Source organism: Idiotropiscis lumnitzeri, chromosome 9 (assembly GCF_059441095.1).
Source record: "Idiotropiscis lumnitzeri isolate Australia: NSW breed Sydney's pygmy pipehorse chromosome 9, RoL_Ilum_1.0, whole genome shotgun sequence".
Taxonomy (NCBI): Eukaryota; Metazoa; Chordata; class Actinopteri; order Syngnathiformes; family Syngnathidae; genus Idiotropiscis; species Idiotropiscis lumnitzeri.
The window spans coordinates 99710-115346 of NC_142399.1; the positions used below are offsets into that span (position 1 = coordinate 99710).

A 15637-nucleotide genomic window follows, 5' to 3' on the forward strand; every position below is an offset into this window, starting at 1 on the left:
CAATATATTAAAGATAAAAAAACAAGAACGTGTCTATTTTGTCGTATTTGATGACAGTTTGGTCCGGCCAATACGTCTCGTCGGAAAGCCGGACGTGACGTAGCGGCCCCGTAACTGCCACGGCAACGGGTGCCATTGACGTAAACTCTACTGCCGTAAAACGGACTGCTGCAGAAAACGTAACACCGCTGCAAAACACTTCCACGATTCGCATGTGACAGTAACGTAGACAAGAGAGGCAAAAGACAAATAATGACGTCATTCGCGTTCAATAACTCGAGGAGTGTTCAAAGACCGCTTGCACAGTACGACATCTCCAATACGTTAAACAAACTAGTCGTCTCAATTCCACGAAAAAGCTGGAAATAATTGAATATTTACACTTGATATATACAAAAAAGCTTTTGAAAGGAAATCGCAATTCATAAGTGAAGCTTTCAGTCGGTGAACGCAACACTGAGCAAACGGCCAACGCGTCGTTCAATTATTGAGACAAGCGGACAAAATGATGTACACCACACGTTTATTGGCCAAAGCTGCTCCTCAGGATGCAGAAGACGAAACGTCGCGCACGTTGACGATCTCACACGTTGCAGAGGGAACCGTCGCAACAATTCCATCCGGTCCTGGAGCACTTGTCCAACGTGACGCAGCCTTTCTCGCCGTTGTCTGCAACGCACAAACAAAGCAGCAAACGCACAATTGAGTCAAACGTCTCAAGCAAGCATGCTCTGATTTGTCGGTGCTGGACCTCTGCTGTAGCACGCCTGCTGGATTACACTGCTGCAGCTTAGGGTGTCTGGCAACATCGTCAGCGGGTCTCGGCCGTAGCAGTCGATGTGAAAGTCAGCTATTGGGATGCAAACACGCATTGCAACTTTTTGAACATGGGACGACGACACGCCAAAGAAGAAGGAAAAAAGAAACCTGAGCAGACGGGCAGCAGCAGCAGCAGCAGGAACAGGAACCGCTTCATGTTGGTTCTCGAAATGCAAAATGGCTCAAATGAGGCTCAGAGGTTGCACTTTTCGTAGTCGGCGTGTGTCCTGATGTGGTTCGTTGAACTTTTTGTGTTCACAAACATGTTGAACCTTTGATGGGTTCACTCGTGTCAATCATTGGTCAACTTGAGCATTTACCCTGGACATCGTTCACACACCATAGAACGTCGATGCACGAATGAAAATCATCTCGTGCGGTGTTTTGACGTGGTAAAGCTGCTGGCTGGCCGAAGATCTGCAACTCATTCGCGGGGTGGCTTGGTTCAGTGGTCGTTTCCGCATTTAGAGGTCGTAGGGTTGAGCCCCCCAGTCACTGCCGCCTTGCGCAACGGCGCCTTCATGCATCATCAGTCCAATCAAATCAACTCAAGAACGCCTCATGTGCGTGGATAAAAAGTGCAACGTGGCTTAAAGGCCTGCGGAAATTCATAACCAGTCGGTCTCAAAAATCCTCTGCCCACATCATGCCCATGCACAAGAATAGCTTAAGGGGAAGTCATGGGATTGCGTTGCCACGTTTACTGACCACTTGTGTTGTTTGTCATCAGTGTGTGCATAACGTTACCATCACTGTCTGGAGTAATAAGAGGCCGTTAAAGAACAAACTTCACTTTTTGAATTGACCATTTCAAATACACGCGGCTCCAAGTGATGATGCAGTGTTTCCATTTCCACTTTAGTCTTCATCTCCTCAAACATGTTGAAAGAAGGGGGAGAGCAACATAAAGATAAAGGTCATGGGGTTGGTCCCATGCGCCAACCTCCTGTGACCTATGACCTACTGCAATAACTCGAATGTGCGCATGCGTGTTAAATTAGCAACTTTTCTGTCTTCTATTGTCATGAGCACAGGAAGTGTTTCAACCACTCTACACAAGAAAAGCTTTTCTTTTCCTTTTCCCCTCACATTATTGCAGTTCCTCCATAAAGGTATTTTCAAAATGTTAAAAAAAAAAGCAACTTTTTTTTTTGCGCATTGCTTTCCGTGTGACAAATTGTAGCGAGTGGCGTCCCACGAAATGATGACATCACGATTGAGACGGGCCCAAGTCAAATGTCCAACAGTAAGTTTATTCATTTAATTTTTTTAAAACGTAGTTATTGTGAACAATGCCATTTTCCATTCACTGACGCGACTTCCCAAATTGCGGCGAGTGGCGTTATACGAATTGATTACATTATCAATGACGTGTTAATTTGAGGCACGTGTGTTTCCTTGTAGCGACACAAGAGGACACCATGTAGCTGTTTTTACTCCCATCTGAAAATAATTTGCAATTCCACTTCTCGTATTATCTGTACCACTTTCTGACTTATAAAGCCGATCTTGATTCACGAAATGGAAACACCTAAAATGCTTATTGCAGAAAACCACTAAATAGTGTACGTGAACGCAACACGTTCTAGTGAAGCTTCATGTCCAGTGTAAGTGTTGCTCGCAACTCTTAGATTTGAAAATAATCATTCATAGTTTGTTAGTCAGAACTTGAGTAATTTTGTTGGAAATTAATACATAATTTTATGTGTTCATAGGTGATTGTGTTGTTTAAAAGTAACAAGAAGGGAACATCTTAATATGTTAATTATAGTTAAATAATGTCACATTGTTTTCATGTCGGGAACCTTTATTTCTTATGTTGGTATTACGGAATGTTGAGAGTCAAGGACATTAATTGCATCTCAACTGCGCAAGTCCACCTGTTTGTGCTCGTGCTCGAAGTTAGATTGACGTCAACGGACACTCAAGACTAAAAGGAACTCCTTCGTGGATTATTGGACATTTGACCTCTTTTCACGGCAAGCGGCCAACGAGGTATTTATTTGTTGCGCCTTTGTTTACTTTGTCCACGCTGTGCGTCTATGAATGTAGTTCCCACGGGGTGTGCTAGTTCCGTGATGGCGTGTGCAAGTCCTGTGCAATTCATGACCACCGCAGAAGATGTGAAAGGAATAAACGCCCGTTCTCAAGAACCGCCTGTGTCAGTGTTGCTGTGACGAGAACTACATCCAGTTTCCCATTGTTGCTCGAGCTGATCACGTCCTAATGTTCACTCTGGGTCAGTCGGGCTACTTTTTACTTCTCGCACTTACTCGTTAAAGTAATTCCACTTAGCAGCTAGTGGTTATGTTTTCCTTGTGAAATAACCTTGCTGGTTTTACGTTTATTTTTCGACAGTTACTTTTTCACATCATTAGCTCCAGGTTACAGTACTTCTACTTGTTAACGTTACTCTTTACTAGTTGTTACATTGCTATTGCTAAGGTACTGTCATGGTCTGTCTTTGTTGGTTTTGTTTTTTTAGTATTTAGTTTCATGTTTTTTTTTTTCGTGTTTGGTGCGTGTCTCTTGTTAAAGCTGATTGTGTCCACTTGTGCTTATCGTCCCATTCGCTCATCTTAACCAATCAGCTTCCTCCAAGTCTTTGCGTCTTGTTTGTCGTTGTCTTGGTACTTTGTTTGGATTAAGTTCCTTGTTTGCTTTCACTTGTTGTTGCTTCGTTGTCCGTGTCATTGGCTCCTCTCCCGTGTTTGTCGTCCGTTCCTCAGCATGTTTCAGGTTTCATCGTTAATTTGCTCGGGTTTCATTTGTTACTTTGATCCTTATTTAGTACTTTAATTTTCACAGTGCCTTTTTCTTTCCTTTACAAAAAATACCCTTTGAATTCCCCCTGCCTGCCTTCCCTGCATTTGGGGTCCTCCTCCTCAACCTTAACGCAAATCTTTGACTGGTAGTTTTTTTTACTTGTTACCAATTACTGGTTTTATGGCTTGTTTTGGGGACTTTTGACGAGAGATGGCCACTTGCGCCTATTTTGCCTGTCCGTCCCGCGTCCTCCGTCGTTCCGATCTTATTCATGAAACAATTCTGTCCCCCATGCCAAAAAAGGAAAAAGGAAAAAAAAAAAGCCTCCGTCCGTGACGAGAGGCTAACAGCCGACGTTTCCGAATTCTTCAACATTATTTCAAGGTCATCCACTGGACAGTTTCCTTTTCGCGTCCACTTGGTGTCATTTCCAAACGAGAAAACACACCCGATTATCGGCCAAAATAAAAAGGAACGATGAACCGCGGGTCTCCATGTTATTAAATGAGCTATGAAGACGATTCTAAAGACCGAGAGACGCTTTTTAACGCAGCTTTATGAAGTGATCGTTCTCAGACTCTCGTTGTCAGATGAGGCAAATTCACAGATGAGTTGTATTCATCGAACTTTAGGAAACGGAACTTGAGATGCTTCTTTTGCCTCTCAATTGCTTCTTCACACAGCCGCATGTTTGACTTTGGTGTTTTTGCTCGCTCGCTTTGCTCTCTTTCTCACTTTGCTGTGTCTTGCACACTCTCAGTTCAACTCTGTTAATTTCATTTCATTTTACAAATATTTGCGTTCTATACTTGACCCGGTTAGTGACAATTAAAGGGACGGACAAAAAACACGTCTATCCTTGCTTAGTTTTATTAAAAAAAAAAAAAAACTTCTCGTGCTCCGTCCCCAAAATGGGGACTTTTCTGTCCCTGGGACGGAATGGTCCATGTCTGCTTTTTACATGTCCTTGTTACATCTATTTTGCAGTAGCCCCCGCCTCTGAGCTCGGAGGCAGACACGCTAAACACGAGGCCGCCGTGCAAAAGGAACAAACAAGTGTCCTCCATTGGACGAAGCCACGTTAGCATGTCATCGCCAAATGAGTGGCGGTGATTTATGAGCGGGCGCTTGGAATGTGAGCCGCTCGGTTCCCTTTACCACGGCGGGTGTCAGCGACCTGTCGTCGAGGCGCCCGGGCCACATTTATCTTGGGAAGTGACAAGTCGCCTGAGTATGCGTCCTGCGATGCGAGACTTATTTGGTTCCAGATGACATGACCCGTTTGATGACTTTGGAATTTCCCGTGGGACAATTAGCACGAATGACCTTAACTCGTTGGGAGTGAGAATGTCCAATTGCGACGTTCTCCGAATCGGTTGAAAGTATTTGAACGCAGGGCTCACCGACTTGGCTCCTGCAACCTTTCCATCTGCAACACGCCTGATTGAAATGATCACGACCGTTATCAGGCTTGCTGTTGTTTTAACGGGAGCAATGGAAGACGTTGGAAGTTCTAAAACTGCTCGTGTCAAAGTAATGCCGCTTATTTACTGTGACTTGTTACAATTGTACTTTTGATGATGACATTCCCTGGAACAGTTCCATTACTACTTAAGGTTACTTTTTTACTTTCACTTACAATTGACTTGTTCCATTTGGATGAATGTTTTACATTTCCTCGTTACACTACTTGATTATTGTTTGTTAAAATGACGACAAATTGCAATTGGTGTACTTCCGATCGTCACTGCTTCGATTGATCGATCGGCCACGATTTAGCTGAAACAATAACAATACCCGATTTGTTTCTTCTGACATTTAACAGGCTGCCTGCATGCATGTTGCCCGCCTGCCAGCCACCTGCCAACATGAGGTCACCAAGCTCGGCTCGTCTCCGGTGACCGGCGTCATCTCCCAGAATGCAAATCACATCGCGCACGCGCGCACGCACACACACGCCTCCCAGCGTCTTTAAATGGGAATGACCTTTTGACCTGCAGAAAAGTCATCTGGCGTGTTCACACGTCGGCCGCACAGCTTTACATTCTCATCAAGCGTGTCATCGCCGGGACAACTTCCTCGAATGCGCCTCATGGAATAGTTTCACGCACGCACACGCAGCTCAAGCGGGAGGGCAGCCATCTTACGTTGCCATGGTTACTGACAACTTTTTTTTTTTTTGCATTTGAAGAGAACATTGAAAATTGTAGTCTTACCAGTGACGCATGTCACGCTTCTCCCGGATTTTGGGTGCAACCGTATTCCGGACGCGGTGACACTTTTGCCACCGAGACAAAAAAAAAAAATAATGAAACGAATGTAGTCGAGTTAGCGATTGGCAATGTAAGATGGCCGCCGGTGGCGACTAAGCGACATTGTTAGTCCAGTCATATACAAGCCTGTGCGACAACCTCCTGTGACCTTTGACCTCCTGCAATAAAACAAGAGCGCGTGTGTGTTAGATGACAACTTTTCTGACTTCTGTTCTCACGAGCACAGGAAGTGTTTCAATTACTGGCCTCTCCACACTGAAAAAGCTTTGATATTTTTTTCCTCCACATTATCTCAGTAGCTTCACAAAGATATTTTTAAAATGTTATTTAAAAAAAAGCAACGGGTGACATTCTTTCCGCTATGAAACGACATTCCGCATGGATTTGTTTGCACATTGTTTTTCGTGTGACGAGGATGGAAGCCAAAGTTTCTTCCGCAATCTTGACAAGAACAAAAGTGACTCCCCAAAATGTAGCGAGTGGCGTCCCACGAAATGATGACATCACGATTGAGACGGGCCCAAGTCAAATGTCCAACAGTAAAAACATTTAATAAGTGAAGATTGAGGCACATACATCAACGTACACACGTCGTCATATATTATTCATATCAATATTATTTCCATGTAGCATAAAAACTCTTCAACACCCAACTACAAAAATATCTTCAATCCACCCTGTAAGTGTGTGTGTGTGCGCGTGCGCACACGTCATCCAAAGTCGATGCGTGGTCGGTACTCGAGGACCATCGGATGAGTCTGCGAGGCAAAACGACCAAAAAGATAGGACATCAGAAAAAGATCATTTCACAAAACACGTCACACAATATATCCGTCCGTTATCTGATCCGCTTCTCCTCACGCCGGAGACAATGGCAGCCGTGTTCGGCAGTCGGCGGGATCACGCCCTCAACTGGTCGCCAGCCAATCACAAGACAAACAACCAACTGTGCTCACAATCACATCTGAGGGCAACCTAAAGTGCGTGTTTTGGGAATTAGGGAGGAAACCGGAGTACCCGGAGAAAAGCCACACAACCATAGGAAGAGCATGCAAACTCCACACGGGAACCCACAACCTCCAAACTGTGAGGCCACCGTGCCGCCTGCCACAGAATATTAGTCACCATAAAACTTACTTACTTAAATATACCACAAAATCGATGCAAACGTGATATAAACACGACATATCGTGTGGCGTTCTTAAAGATGACATCTTCAATAATGAAATCATAGAAGGTAAATGACAATCATGAAATCTAATCTGACGTGATCAAAACGGATGCGAGAAGATGAAAAAAGGACAAAACAAAACATGACTTGCAGCATACGACGAGCCCATGACGAGCAAAAGCGGGCTTCTTACGTTGTCGGCGTGCAGCCTCCATCTGGTCATGTAAATGAACTCCAACGTGTGATCTCGGCCCATGATCTCGCCGTTACACAACACGTCCAGCTGTGACACGAGCCACAAACACACGTTAGCATGCTGAGCAGCGTGGCGAACACGAACGCTAAGGCTAACGCTAATGACCTCGTAGGAGCTGGGCAGTCTGAGTTTGAGGCTGAGAAACTTCTTGATGGTTCCCACCGTCACGCGACTGGAACAACGAATGAATTTCTTCATCAGATCCTGATGGACAAACACGAAACATCGTCAACATACAAGTCATGTATGTTCATGGAAATCACATCCTCAAGTACCGTGACGCTGGTCTCGCCGGCATGGCCCGTGTTGCGCAGGCAGTCCAGACAGATGGCAATCTGGGGGTCGCCCCTGTGGTAGTCATCATCGCCAGCGGCGCCGCCGATGACGTCAGGAAGCTCCACCCCCACCGTGTCATCAGCTGCAGTCCAAGAGACAAACACCACTTTTCTACTTCCCGTTTCTGCCACGTGACGAGCAATTGGCGTCGTTAGCAAACGTCTCCATGGTAACGTCGTGTCGGCGGCCTCACCTGTGAAGTTGTCGCTGCGCTGGTTTTTCCTCCAGAACTCCAACTCTCGCTCCTCCTCCTCTGGACAACAGAAATGATGTGAACTGTGTCAGCGTCAGCACCAGCGTCTGCGGCGACGTCGCCCGCCATCAAGCGCGGGTGGCACTTACGCTCTCGGAGGCCCGGAACCAACTTGAAGATGATTTCCTCAAGCGTGTTGTCCAACCTGGACGTGGCGATGCACGACACCGCAAGTTAGACCAGATGACAATTGAGAAGACGGATGGACGACATGCAGGAAATTGGAGGAGAAAACAGGAAGTCAGGAAGTTAAGAAGAGGGAAGTAAAATGAGAGAAAAGGAAGTCCGGTTAGGAGAACAAAAAGTAAACTGAGACGACAGGAAGTGAGGTGAGAGTGCGCAGCAAGTCTGACCTGAGCATCTCCAGCGGGTTCGTCTCATGGACTTGGATGCCACATTTGGGACAGTCGTTGCTCTCCTCAAAGTGCTGCACGATGCAACTCTTACAGACTGAAGGCATACGCACGGGACACATGCTAAGACACGCTACGCTACGCTACGCTAAGCATGTCAACTTACAGGTGTGCAGGCATTCGGTGACGGTGGTGGGCTTGATGAGGTAACCTCCGCAAAGGTAGCAGGTGATGAAATGGTTGAAGTCTCGTACTTGGTACGTCCTCCCGCCGGCAGCCATGTTGGAAAGCGTTTTGGGGCGCAGCCTCGGATCGACGTTAGTGAAGGTCAAAGGGCGACTGGGTGAAGTCCTGCTCCATGTTAGCGGCTCACGATTGCATCAAACGTTCTCATGCGTGCAGCGGAAACTGTGACAAAAGCGTCGGGTGACGACTGGTCTCCTTTTCCTTCCGGAGTATTCGCAATTGGCATGGTCACTCCATGAGGGGGCGACCGCTCCTTCTTCATCACACGATGCTGCTGCGACTGCGCCGATGCACAAAATACACAAGCACAAGCGAAGTAGGCATGGGCCGCTCATGTAAGCGTGAAATGACGTCTGCTTCCATTCTACAAAAATAATTCAAAGTACTTAATGCAAAATGTGTGGTGCTCAATTGTCTACTTGCGCAATTACGCAATACTGAAAAATAATACGACAAGCACAACCAGCTGAAGGCACAAAAGCAAACGTTGCTTTTCATGCCCACACGGTAGCTCCGCCCCTAAAGTCTCCAACCGGAAGTTATCCACCTGCTGATTTTCAAAGACGTCACAGACAAGTGCGCAAGCCTCACACGCGCACGTCCGCTCACGTCATCGAGCGCGAGTACAGGGGCGTGCGTGTACGTGTGTGTGCGCGCGCGCGCGTTGGTCACTCAGCGTCTCGATATACTATCGTGGGCGCGTACACGTGTATTTGTGTGTCACGAAAACACCGACAGACGGACACCCGTGCACGAAACGATCACGCGCGCGGATCACGGCTTAGTCCGGCGGCGACGCGACCTTACCGGAAAAGTTGGCGAGTATGACGTCACGAACGTTTTGAAAGACGCGTCGAACCAAAGGAAAAGAAAGGGGCGAGAGGCTAAGGGTCGGGGGAGGGAGGGTGTCAAGTAAAGTCCGGAAGCGACGGGAAGAAAGTCAGAAAAAAAATCCCTTCACCGTTCGTCAAGCTCGCTTTCTCGCCGCTTCCTGCCTTAAACCGGATGCTCGTTTGCGTCCCTCCCGCGGTCCTCGCTCTCTGCCTGGGACACACGACGCGGAACTTGGCGGCTCCGTTCGGTTTCGCTCGGCTCCACTCGGTTTTCGCTCGCTCAGCAAGCGTTGACCCGAGAGTCGCTGTGGGCGGGAAAAGTCATTGGGATGCGGAAGCTGGTTGCGCCCCTCCACCCATAACACGCACACACACACGCACACACACTAACGCACGCACGTAAACACGCGCACGCGTGCACATTTTCTTTTGTTTTTATTTTAATCACACACTGGGCTGCTCAACAAGAACGTACTAACAATTCGAGATAATATATTGTTTTCTTGATCTGTTTGTTCGGCACATCCAGTGCTGTCATGCAGCTCAACGTCGCCCTCAAGAGGACTGTGGTGACATTGCTTCATCATGCCTCGAGGTTGTCGGGTAAATTAACGCTGGCTGTGATATGAAAAATAGAAACTTTGGATAAAACCTGGACCAAATCCTCGTTAGGCTTGCTGCAAACTCAGCAAAAAAGAAATCCAACTTTTTCCAATCAGAGTCGGCTCCAAAAGGTAAGCTACAGGTATTGCTAGCACTTCTAGGGAACTAAAGCTAGCAAGGATGCTAACCTTTTGCTACATGCTGGATTGCATTTTGATGACATATTGTTATTATGGGCTATTAAAGGGAAAAAGGCGAGCGTTTGTCAATGGTAATTTCTAATGTTTAGAACTTCCTCAACTAACATCTAAAGTCAGCTGAAGTTGAAGCTGACGCGCATAAATGCTTAGTGCTAAATTTGTGCCAAATCTGCCATAGAGTGTTTTGTGGATAGGCCGCAACATAGGCCAAAAGGAAAACTTTCTCAAACTTTAATGAGCGTAAAAAAATTTACGGCACAGCACTTTGCAAAACGATTCACAAAAAGTGCATAGACATTCATTCATTATGTAACTTAATACATCTAGTTGAAAAGTTTGTCTGTTACTCTATGTGGTTGGCGTACATGAATCAACTCCAAAAAAAGAGAGAAAATAATACATTTTTTTGTTCAAATAATTGACATTGGCTAATTTTCTGCAGCACATCTGACATCTCACGAGAATCACTGGCCTAAAATAAACCCTGAGTGGCATGATGAGCCTACAATTAATTAAAAATAAATAAATAAATAAAGATGAGCATACAGTTGCAAGGTTGTGAGTGACTCCAAAAAAGAAGTGGACATTTATATTTCGTTTCATTGTAACATGTCAGTGGAATTAAAAAGAGAGAGACATGCCGCAAGCAACAGACCAACAGGCTACTTCCGCGACATCTGGCCAAGTGAAGCTACTGCCGGCCATCTTCTGTTGCCCCTCGCGAAGCCCGCCTAACTCGAATACGTTGATTTTGCCGCGGCATTTTCACATTCTTTTCAATATCTACGATGAAAATGTCCTCGTGTCCGGCATACGGGAGAAGCGCGATACTTTCATTTCATCGGTAAATAACTGAGTGCTCCTCAAAGAAGTTTGGCCTTATTTGGGTGCCACATTTCAAATGCATTTGGCCACATAAAGAAAATACAGAACGTTTTCACCATACTTCACGTCCACCGAAATGCATGAGAAACATTTTTGTATATATTTGCGCGTCATTGCGAATATGCAGCAGTTAGCGCACTGGCGTGTTGCTTCTTTATATGTGCGTGTTAGCCAGCCGACATACATGCTGGTAAAGATTAGCGTCAAACAAATAAAGCTCGAGCAATGCTAGTCAACATACTCGTGAACAAAAAGTATGACATTCGTCAAATTTATTGTATAATACAAAGTTAGTTTTAGCATTAGCTGTGCTGGTGAGCCTACTAGGCTACGAAACACAAGGCCGTCCGTGACTTGTGTTGAAATTTTGTGGATGTCGGCAGCTGTCGCGCTCGTCGTCATGATGCAGGAATGCCGTTGGAATGTTGGAGCGTCTCGGTTTCCGCCTCCCGTTTTTGAAATCCTTCCGTTCTTCATATGACTGCCCTCGCCGCATTTGGATTGATTTCCATTTATACGCGCTTCCGTTGCCCTCAAATTGTCCCTTCGGTCTGGCACGTCCTCACCAAATTGTCTTCCAACTTCTCCTTGCGCGCTTTATGACATTCACCTTGGCCGTCTCGCCATCTCAATCGCTTTCTCTTTGAGAAAGCATTTGGATGGATCTTGTGTCAGCCTTCATCTTTCCGTTCTTTAATAATCAGCACTAGAAGCTGCCTTGGTTTCACCCAAAACACGGCAATCGAAGCAAAAAGCCGAGAAAATGAGCCTTTGGGGAAAAGCAACAAGCAGTGACTTTTGTTATTTTTTATCCTTTTGTTCTACCTCAAATGGTAAAGACATTGGAAAGGCTTTTTATGGCAAAAAAATTTTATTTACAGATCACACCCCCGCCAAAAAACAAAAAACAAAAATGCATCGATAACGCACTGTTAGCGATGCTGACTCAGTCGGGATGAACGTCAGTGAATTTTATTTTTCCTGGCATTCACCATTAACGCCATGAACGGCGTCGTCTTTTTCTCACCATGACAAAAGTCACTTTCTACTTGACTTTCGCGTGTTTGAGGCTCAGAAACCCGAACGTTCCCAACATGCAACGGGTTTGTGTTTTGCTGCTTCATAATCCATCGAGATCGATTTCTTAATCCGTACCTGCTGAATTTCGTAACAACGTGGGCGAGACCCGATAAAAAAAATCGACTTCATGTATAAAGTCAACGCTTGCTTTGATTGAAGTTGACAAATTGAAACGTCAATCAAAGTTTCAATCATGACTTTAATCATGTTAATATCAAAGTTATCTATCCGTGTGCGTGTGTGCATTAGCGTGACGCCGCAAATTGAACATTTTTCGCCACATTATAAGGAACGGATGGCCTGAAACAAGACACACAGGTTTTGTTTTGTGTTGACAGCATAAATTTGCCGAGGACTAAAAACACGCAGCGGGAGTCGTGCAGGTTTTGCTCCAAGAGGATGTGATGATGCGTGCGCTTATTTTGGAACGGCCGCTTGGATGACGGACACGCGACAACATTGATACTGACCTCATTCTCGCACACTCCTAAAAGTTGACCACAAAGCACTCGTATCGTGCGTGCCTTCCTTTAGGCCGATGATTTTCCGCTGGAAGCGATCTGCCGCAGAAAGTGGATCGCAGACGATCCGATGTCTTTTTTTGGGAAGATTTTCATGTTGTCATGTGACGAGAGCATGAAATGAAATGACGAGTACTTCGACAACTTTGTGAAATTGAAAAGCTGCCGCCTTCATCAAAACTGACGCCGGCCATTTTTGTGCTACGGGAAGAAAAAAAATCCAAACTATCGTCCGTCAACAGTTTCAGTTGAAAAGACGTTGCCAGCGAACGGAGACGCCAACATGCGATCAGCAAAATTTTCTAAATGTTATTATTTGAAGCAAAACAATCTGGAAAAAAGGGACCATAATGGTTTTTATTTGGAGGTGACGAATACATTGGTGGTGAGCGTGCTGAAGCAGAACATGACGTTGTCAAGCGCGGCTCTCACGCCACCGATGAGGTCAGAACGCCACACGAAGGCCCAGTTGCCATTTCAAACGCCGCAACAAAAAAGCGTTACGAGCATCCCACCAAGGCGGCGAGTGCAATGAGGTCATCGCCTGTTGGAGTGATGATGATGATGATGATGATGATGATACGCCTGCATGCCGCAGAACGATGTGCACGGGTGGCGCTGGAGACCGGCTGGCAAGTGCGGAAGGATTAGCGCGGCTAATATTAGCATGGTAGCAACTTTCAAGGGGAGGAACAGAGTCGCATATAAAAAAAAAAAAAATGAGGTCATCATAGAGTTGGAGTCATCTCACGTGACACGTTTGCATTTCATGAGCGCTGCAGCGGAACGCTTATGAGCGTGTTATTGGCACGCACGACTTGGCACATGCGCGCATCAAGTGCAGGGAAGAAAGTCAGGCACGTTGAGTCCGGTGCACCAAACATGATTAAAAAAGAATCTTTTCAACTTAGCTGATTGGAAGTGAAAAACAAAAAGTACTTGATTGTAGTTCCTCATTGAGTGTGGAAAAAAAAATGTAAGAAGCCAAAACTCGACACGATGCGACAACAAAGCATCTTGGTCTTCTCTTCAGTTCTAGATGTCCGCCTCCTGCCAGCTCGGATTGCAACGCGTGACGTGAGTCATGCGTCATATTCGTCCGTTCCGTCCAAACGGAAATTGCAGACTTTTGTTATGCCGCCGATTTCAATGCATCAGGTCCTCATACTGACAGTTTTTTTTATCTTTCTGTCCTCCCGTTAAGATGTCGCGGAAGGATGTTGATCAACTTTATTTAAGCGCGTCTTTCACGTGTTGCAAGCGAAACGTAGACGTTGATTTGCTTCATCGATTGGGTTTGGATGGTGACTTTTTGCATGACGCAATTTCATTTTCATGCGTCTATTTTGCTCAGCTGGCCTCTTGAGCCTTTTTTGGAGTCAGCCGGCCGCGATCTCGGTACCCTTCCGGCCTTGACGCTCTGGCCTTATTCATAAAAATTGTCGGCCCCCGAACCCCTCCCAAAAAAAGGATCCGTGCATGACGCCGCCCACTTATTTTGCTCCTCCTTCTTGTGAGCACGCACTTTTGTACTTTGGATGCGTTTGGAGGCAATTTTTGTCGTTTGCCCATTTTGTGAGTAGTTAGGGATGAACTTTTGGCCGCCTCACGCGGGCCGGACTGAAATCCACCTCTGGCCGTGCTTAATCGAGCCTTTTTTTTTTTCAAATTGGTCACCCACCACCCCCGTCCCAAAAATGAGCCGGACCGTTCTGCCCCCGGGCCGGACTGCCCATCTCTGCTGTTTAACTTAAAAATGTACCATTCCGATTCCCGAGCATGAATATGTTAAAATGAGTCACAGGCAAAGTCGCACATCGACGTCGCTTGTGCGTGCTCGCACGTTGTTGAGTCGACTTGCGTGTTCTTCTCTTATCTCCTCCCACCAAGATAAAGATGTCCTTTAATAGTCCCACAATGGGGAAATGTGCAGTGTTACAGCAGCAAAGATAGAGATCACACACAGGCGGTGGCGGCAAAGCGTCCGACAAACACGTTTGGGCGTCGACGTAAGGCCGCAACGCATTCTTTGCTAGAACGCGAGGCGTGACGCAACGCACGGGTCGCATGAAACGCAACATGTATGACGCGTGGCACGGCTATTCCGTTCAACTCTCGTTTGGCTCACTTCCTGGAATCGTGCCCGGCGAGCTTTTCACACGTAGGCGCACGCGAAAGCTTCGGAGACTTTGGCCTTCTATTTGCGTCGCAAGGTCGCAGCTGTCCGCCGTTCGCCCTTGACAAGAAGCGAGCGGCCACGTTTTTGGTGCCAGTCGCCTTCGACTCCCGGACGAGTCTGAACGTGTCGCCATCCGCTGGCCTGACGGGCATGCGGGAAAAAAACACGCTCACAAACTTGAGCTTCTTTCTCGATTCAAACCAGAGTGACACCTCACAAAATGACATTATGAACGGCGACCAATCACGTTTGAGGGAAACGAAACTACTTTCATGTGCAAAGTTCAATTTGAAATGAACTTCACTTGAGTCCACTTTCAATCATGTTGAACATTTGAAGTTGGAATGAAACCGCTTTGAGTGCCAAAATTAAAATTGTTCTTTTTGTTCTCCCGACGCAGTCGAGTGGTCGCTCGTACGCCATAAAAAGCGCCTGACGGTGACCTGTCAGCCACCGTTTGATTGGCTGCCGGCGGCTGCCGGATTATTTCTTCCTCCTGCAGCCGATGACATCATCACATTGCACAGGTCACATGTCACATGTCTGGAGGCCAATGACGACTCACTGTCACAAATCAAAAAGAGGAACATTCCCATTCTCTCTCTCTCTCTCTCTCTATATTTATATATGTGTGTGTACAGTAATGAAATGTCCCTTTTCTTTCGATCTGATGTCACCGGCGTTTGTTATCAAGCATGTCGTCTTCCTTTTGAGGGCGTCGTGTCGACATTTGAAGCGCCGAAGCCTCGCAGCTTGGAGGAGGATTTGCTTACAGAGTTGAGAGCTCGAGCTGGCATGTGGTGGGCATGTCTGTTGTGTTGTGGGCGGGTCCTTGATGACTCTTTGCTGGTGTGGGAGGGGGG

At 46.3% G+C, this 15637-nt stretch overlaps 2 protein-coding genes and 1 long non-coding RNA gene across 5 annotated transcripts; 1 reads left to right on the plus strand and 2 right to left on the minus strand.

The window, feature by feature from the left end:
* Nucleotides 1–506: 506 nt before the first annotated feature.
* LOC148329685 (uncharacterized) lies at nt 507–1094 on the minus strand. The gene is made up of 3 exons (XM_088304661.1): nt 928–1094; nt 752–850; nt 507–669 (listed from the first exon to the last, which is right to left on the minus strand). Exons 1-3 carry the CDS (start codon nt 974–976, stop codon nt 584–586), a joined length of 234 nt encoding a protein of 77 aa, XP_088160787.1. The 5' UTR covers nt 977–1094; the 3' UTR covers nt 507–583.
* LOC148329686 (uncharacterized) lies at nt 518–6046 on the plus strand. Its single transcript, XR_015845065.1, has 2 exons — nt 518–2065; nt 5411–6046. It is a non-coding gene; the product is annotated as an uncharacterized LOC148329686 (long non-coding RNA).
* A 332-nt stretch (nt 6047–6378) lies between these two features.
* On the minus strand, nt 6379–9663 carry LOC148329687 (polycomb group RING finger protein 5-B-like). Of its 3 annotated transcripts, none has more exons than XM_088304657.1 (9): nt 9435–9663; nt 8394–8753; nt 8228–8324; nt 7964–8019; nt 7815–7874; nt 7561–7745; nt 7391–7489; nt 7223–7312; nt 6379–6616 (listed from the first exon to the last, which is right to left on the minus strand). In XM_088304657.1, the coding sequence occupies exons 2-9, from the start codon at nt 8506–8508 to the stop codon at nt 6569–6571; spliced, it is 750 nt and encodes a 249-aa protein (XP_088160783.1). In that variant the 5' UTR covers nt 8509–8753; nt 9435–9663; the 3' UTR covers nt 6379–6568. The 3 variants fall into 3 exon arrangements, with proteins under 3 accessions (XP_088160783.1, XP_088160784.1, XP_088160785.1); XM_088304658.1 differs by having other exon boundaries at nt 9281–9663; XM_088304659.1 differs by having other exon boundaries at nt 7561–7703; nt 9435–9659.
* Nucleotides 9664–15637: the final 5974 nt, after the last annotated feature.

What these genes read in the sequence shown, in the direction of transcription:
- LOC148329685 (XM_088304661.1), bottom strand. Translation starts at nt 976, where the DNA reads ATGAAGCGGTTCCTGTTCCTGCTGCTGCTGCTGCTGCCCGTCTGCTCA. An exon ending in GCTGCTGCCCGTCTGCTCAG is followed by an intron (nt 851 to 927) that starts GTTTCTTTTTTC and finishes GCATCCCAATAG; the next exon opens with CTGACTTTCACATCGACTGC. An exon ending in GCAGGCGTGCTACAGCAGAG is followed by an intron (nt 670 to 751) that starts GTCCAGCACCGA and finishes TGTGCGTTGCAG; the next exon opens with ACAACGGCGAGAAAGGCTGC.
- LOC148329687 (XM_088304657.1), bottom strand. Translation starts at nt 8,508, where the DNA reads ATGGCTGCCGGCGGGAGGACGTACCAAGTACGAGACTTCAACCATTTC. An exon ending in GGTTCCGGGCCTCCGAGAGC is followed by an intron (nt 7,875 to 7,963) that starts GTAAGTGCCACC and finishes TCTGTTGTCCAG; the next exon opens with AGGAGGAGGAGCGAGAGTTG. An exon ending in GACTGCCCAGCTCCTACGAG is followed by an intron (nt 7,313 to 7,390) that starts GTCATTAGCGTT and finishes CTCGTGTCACAG; the next exon opens with CTGGACGTGTTGTGTAACGG.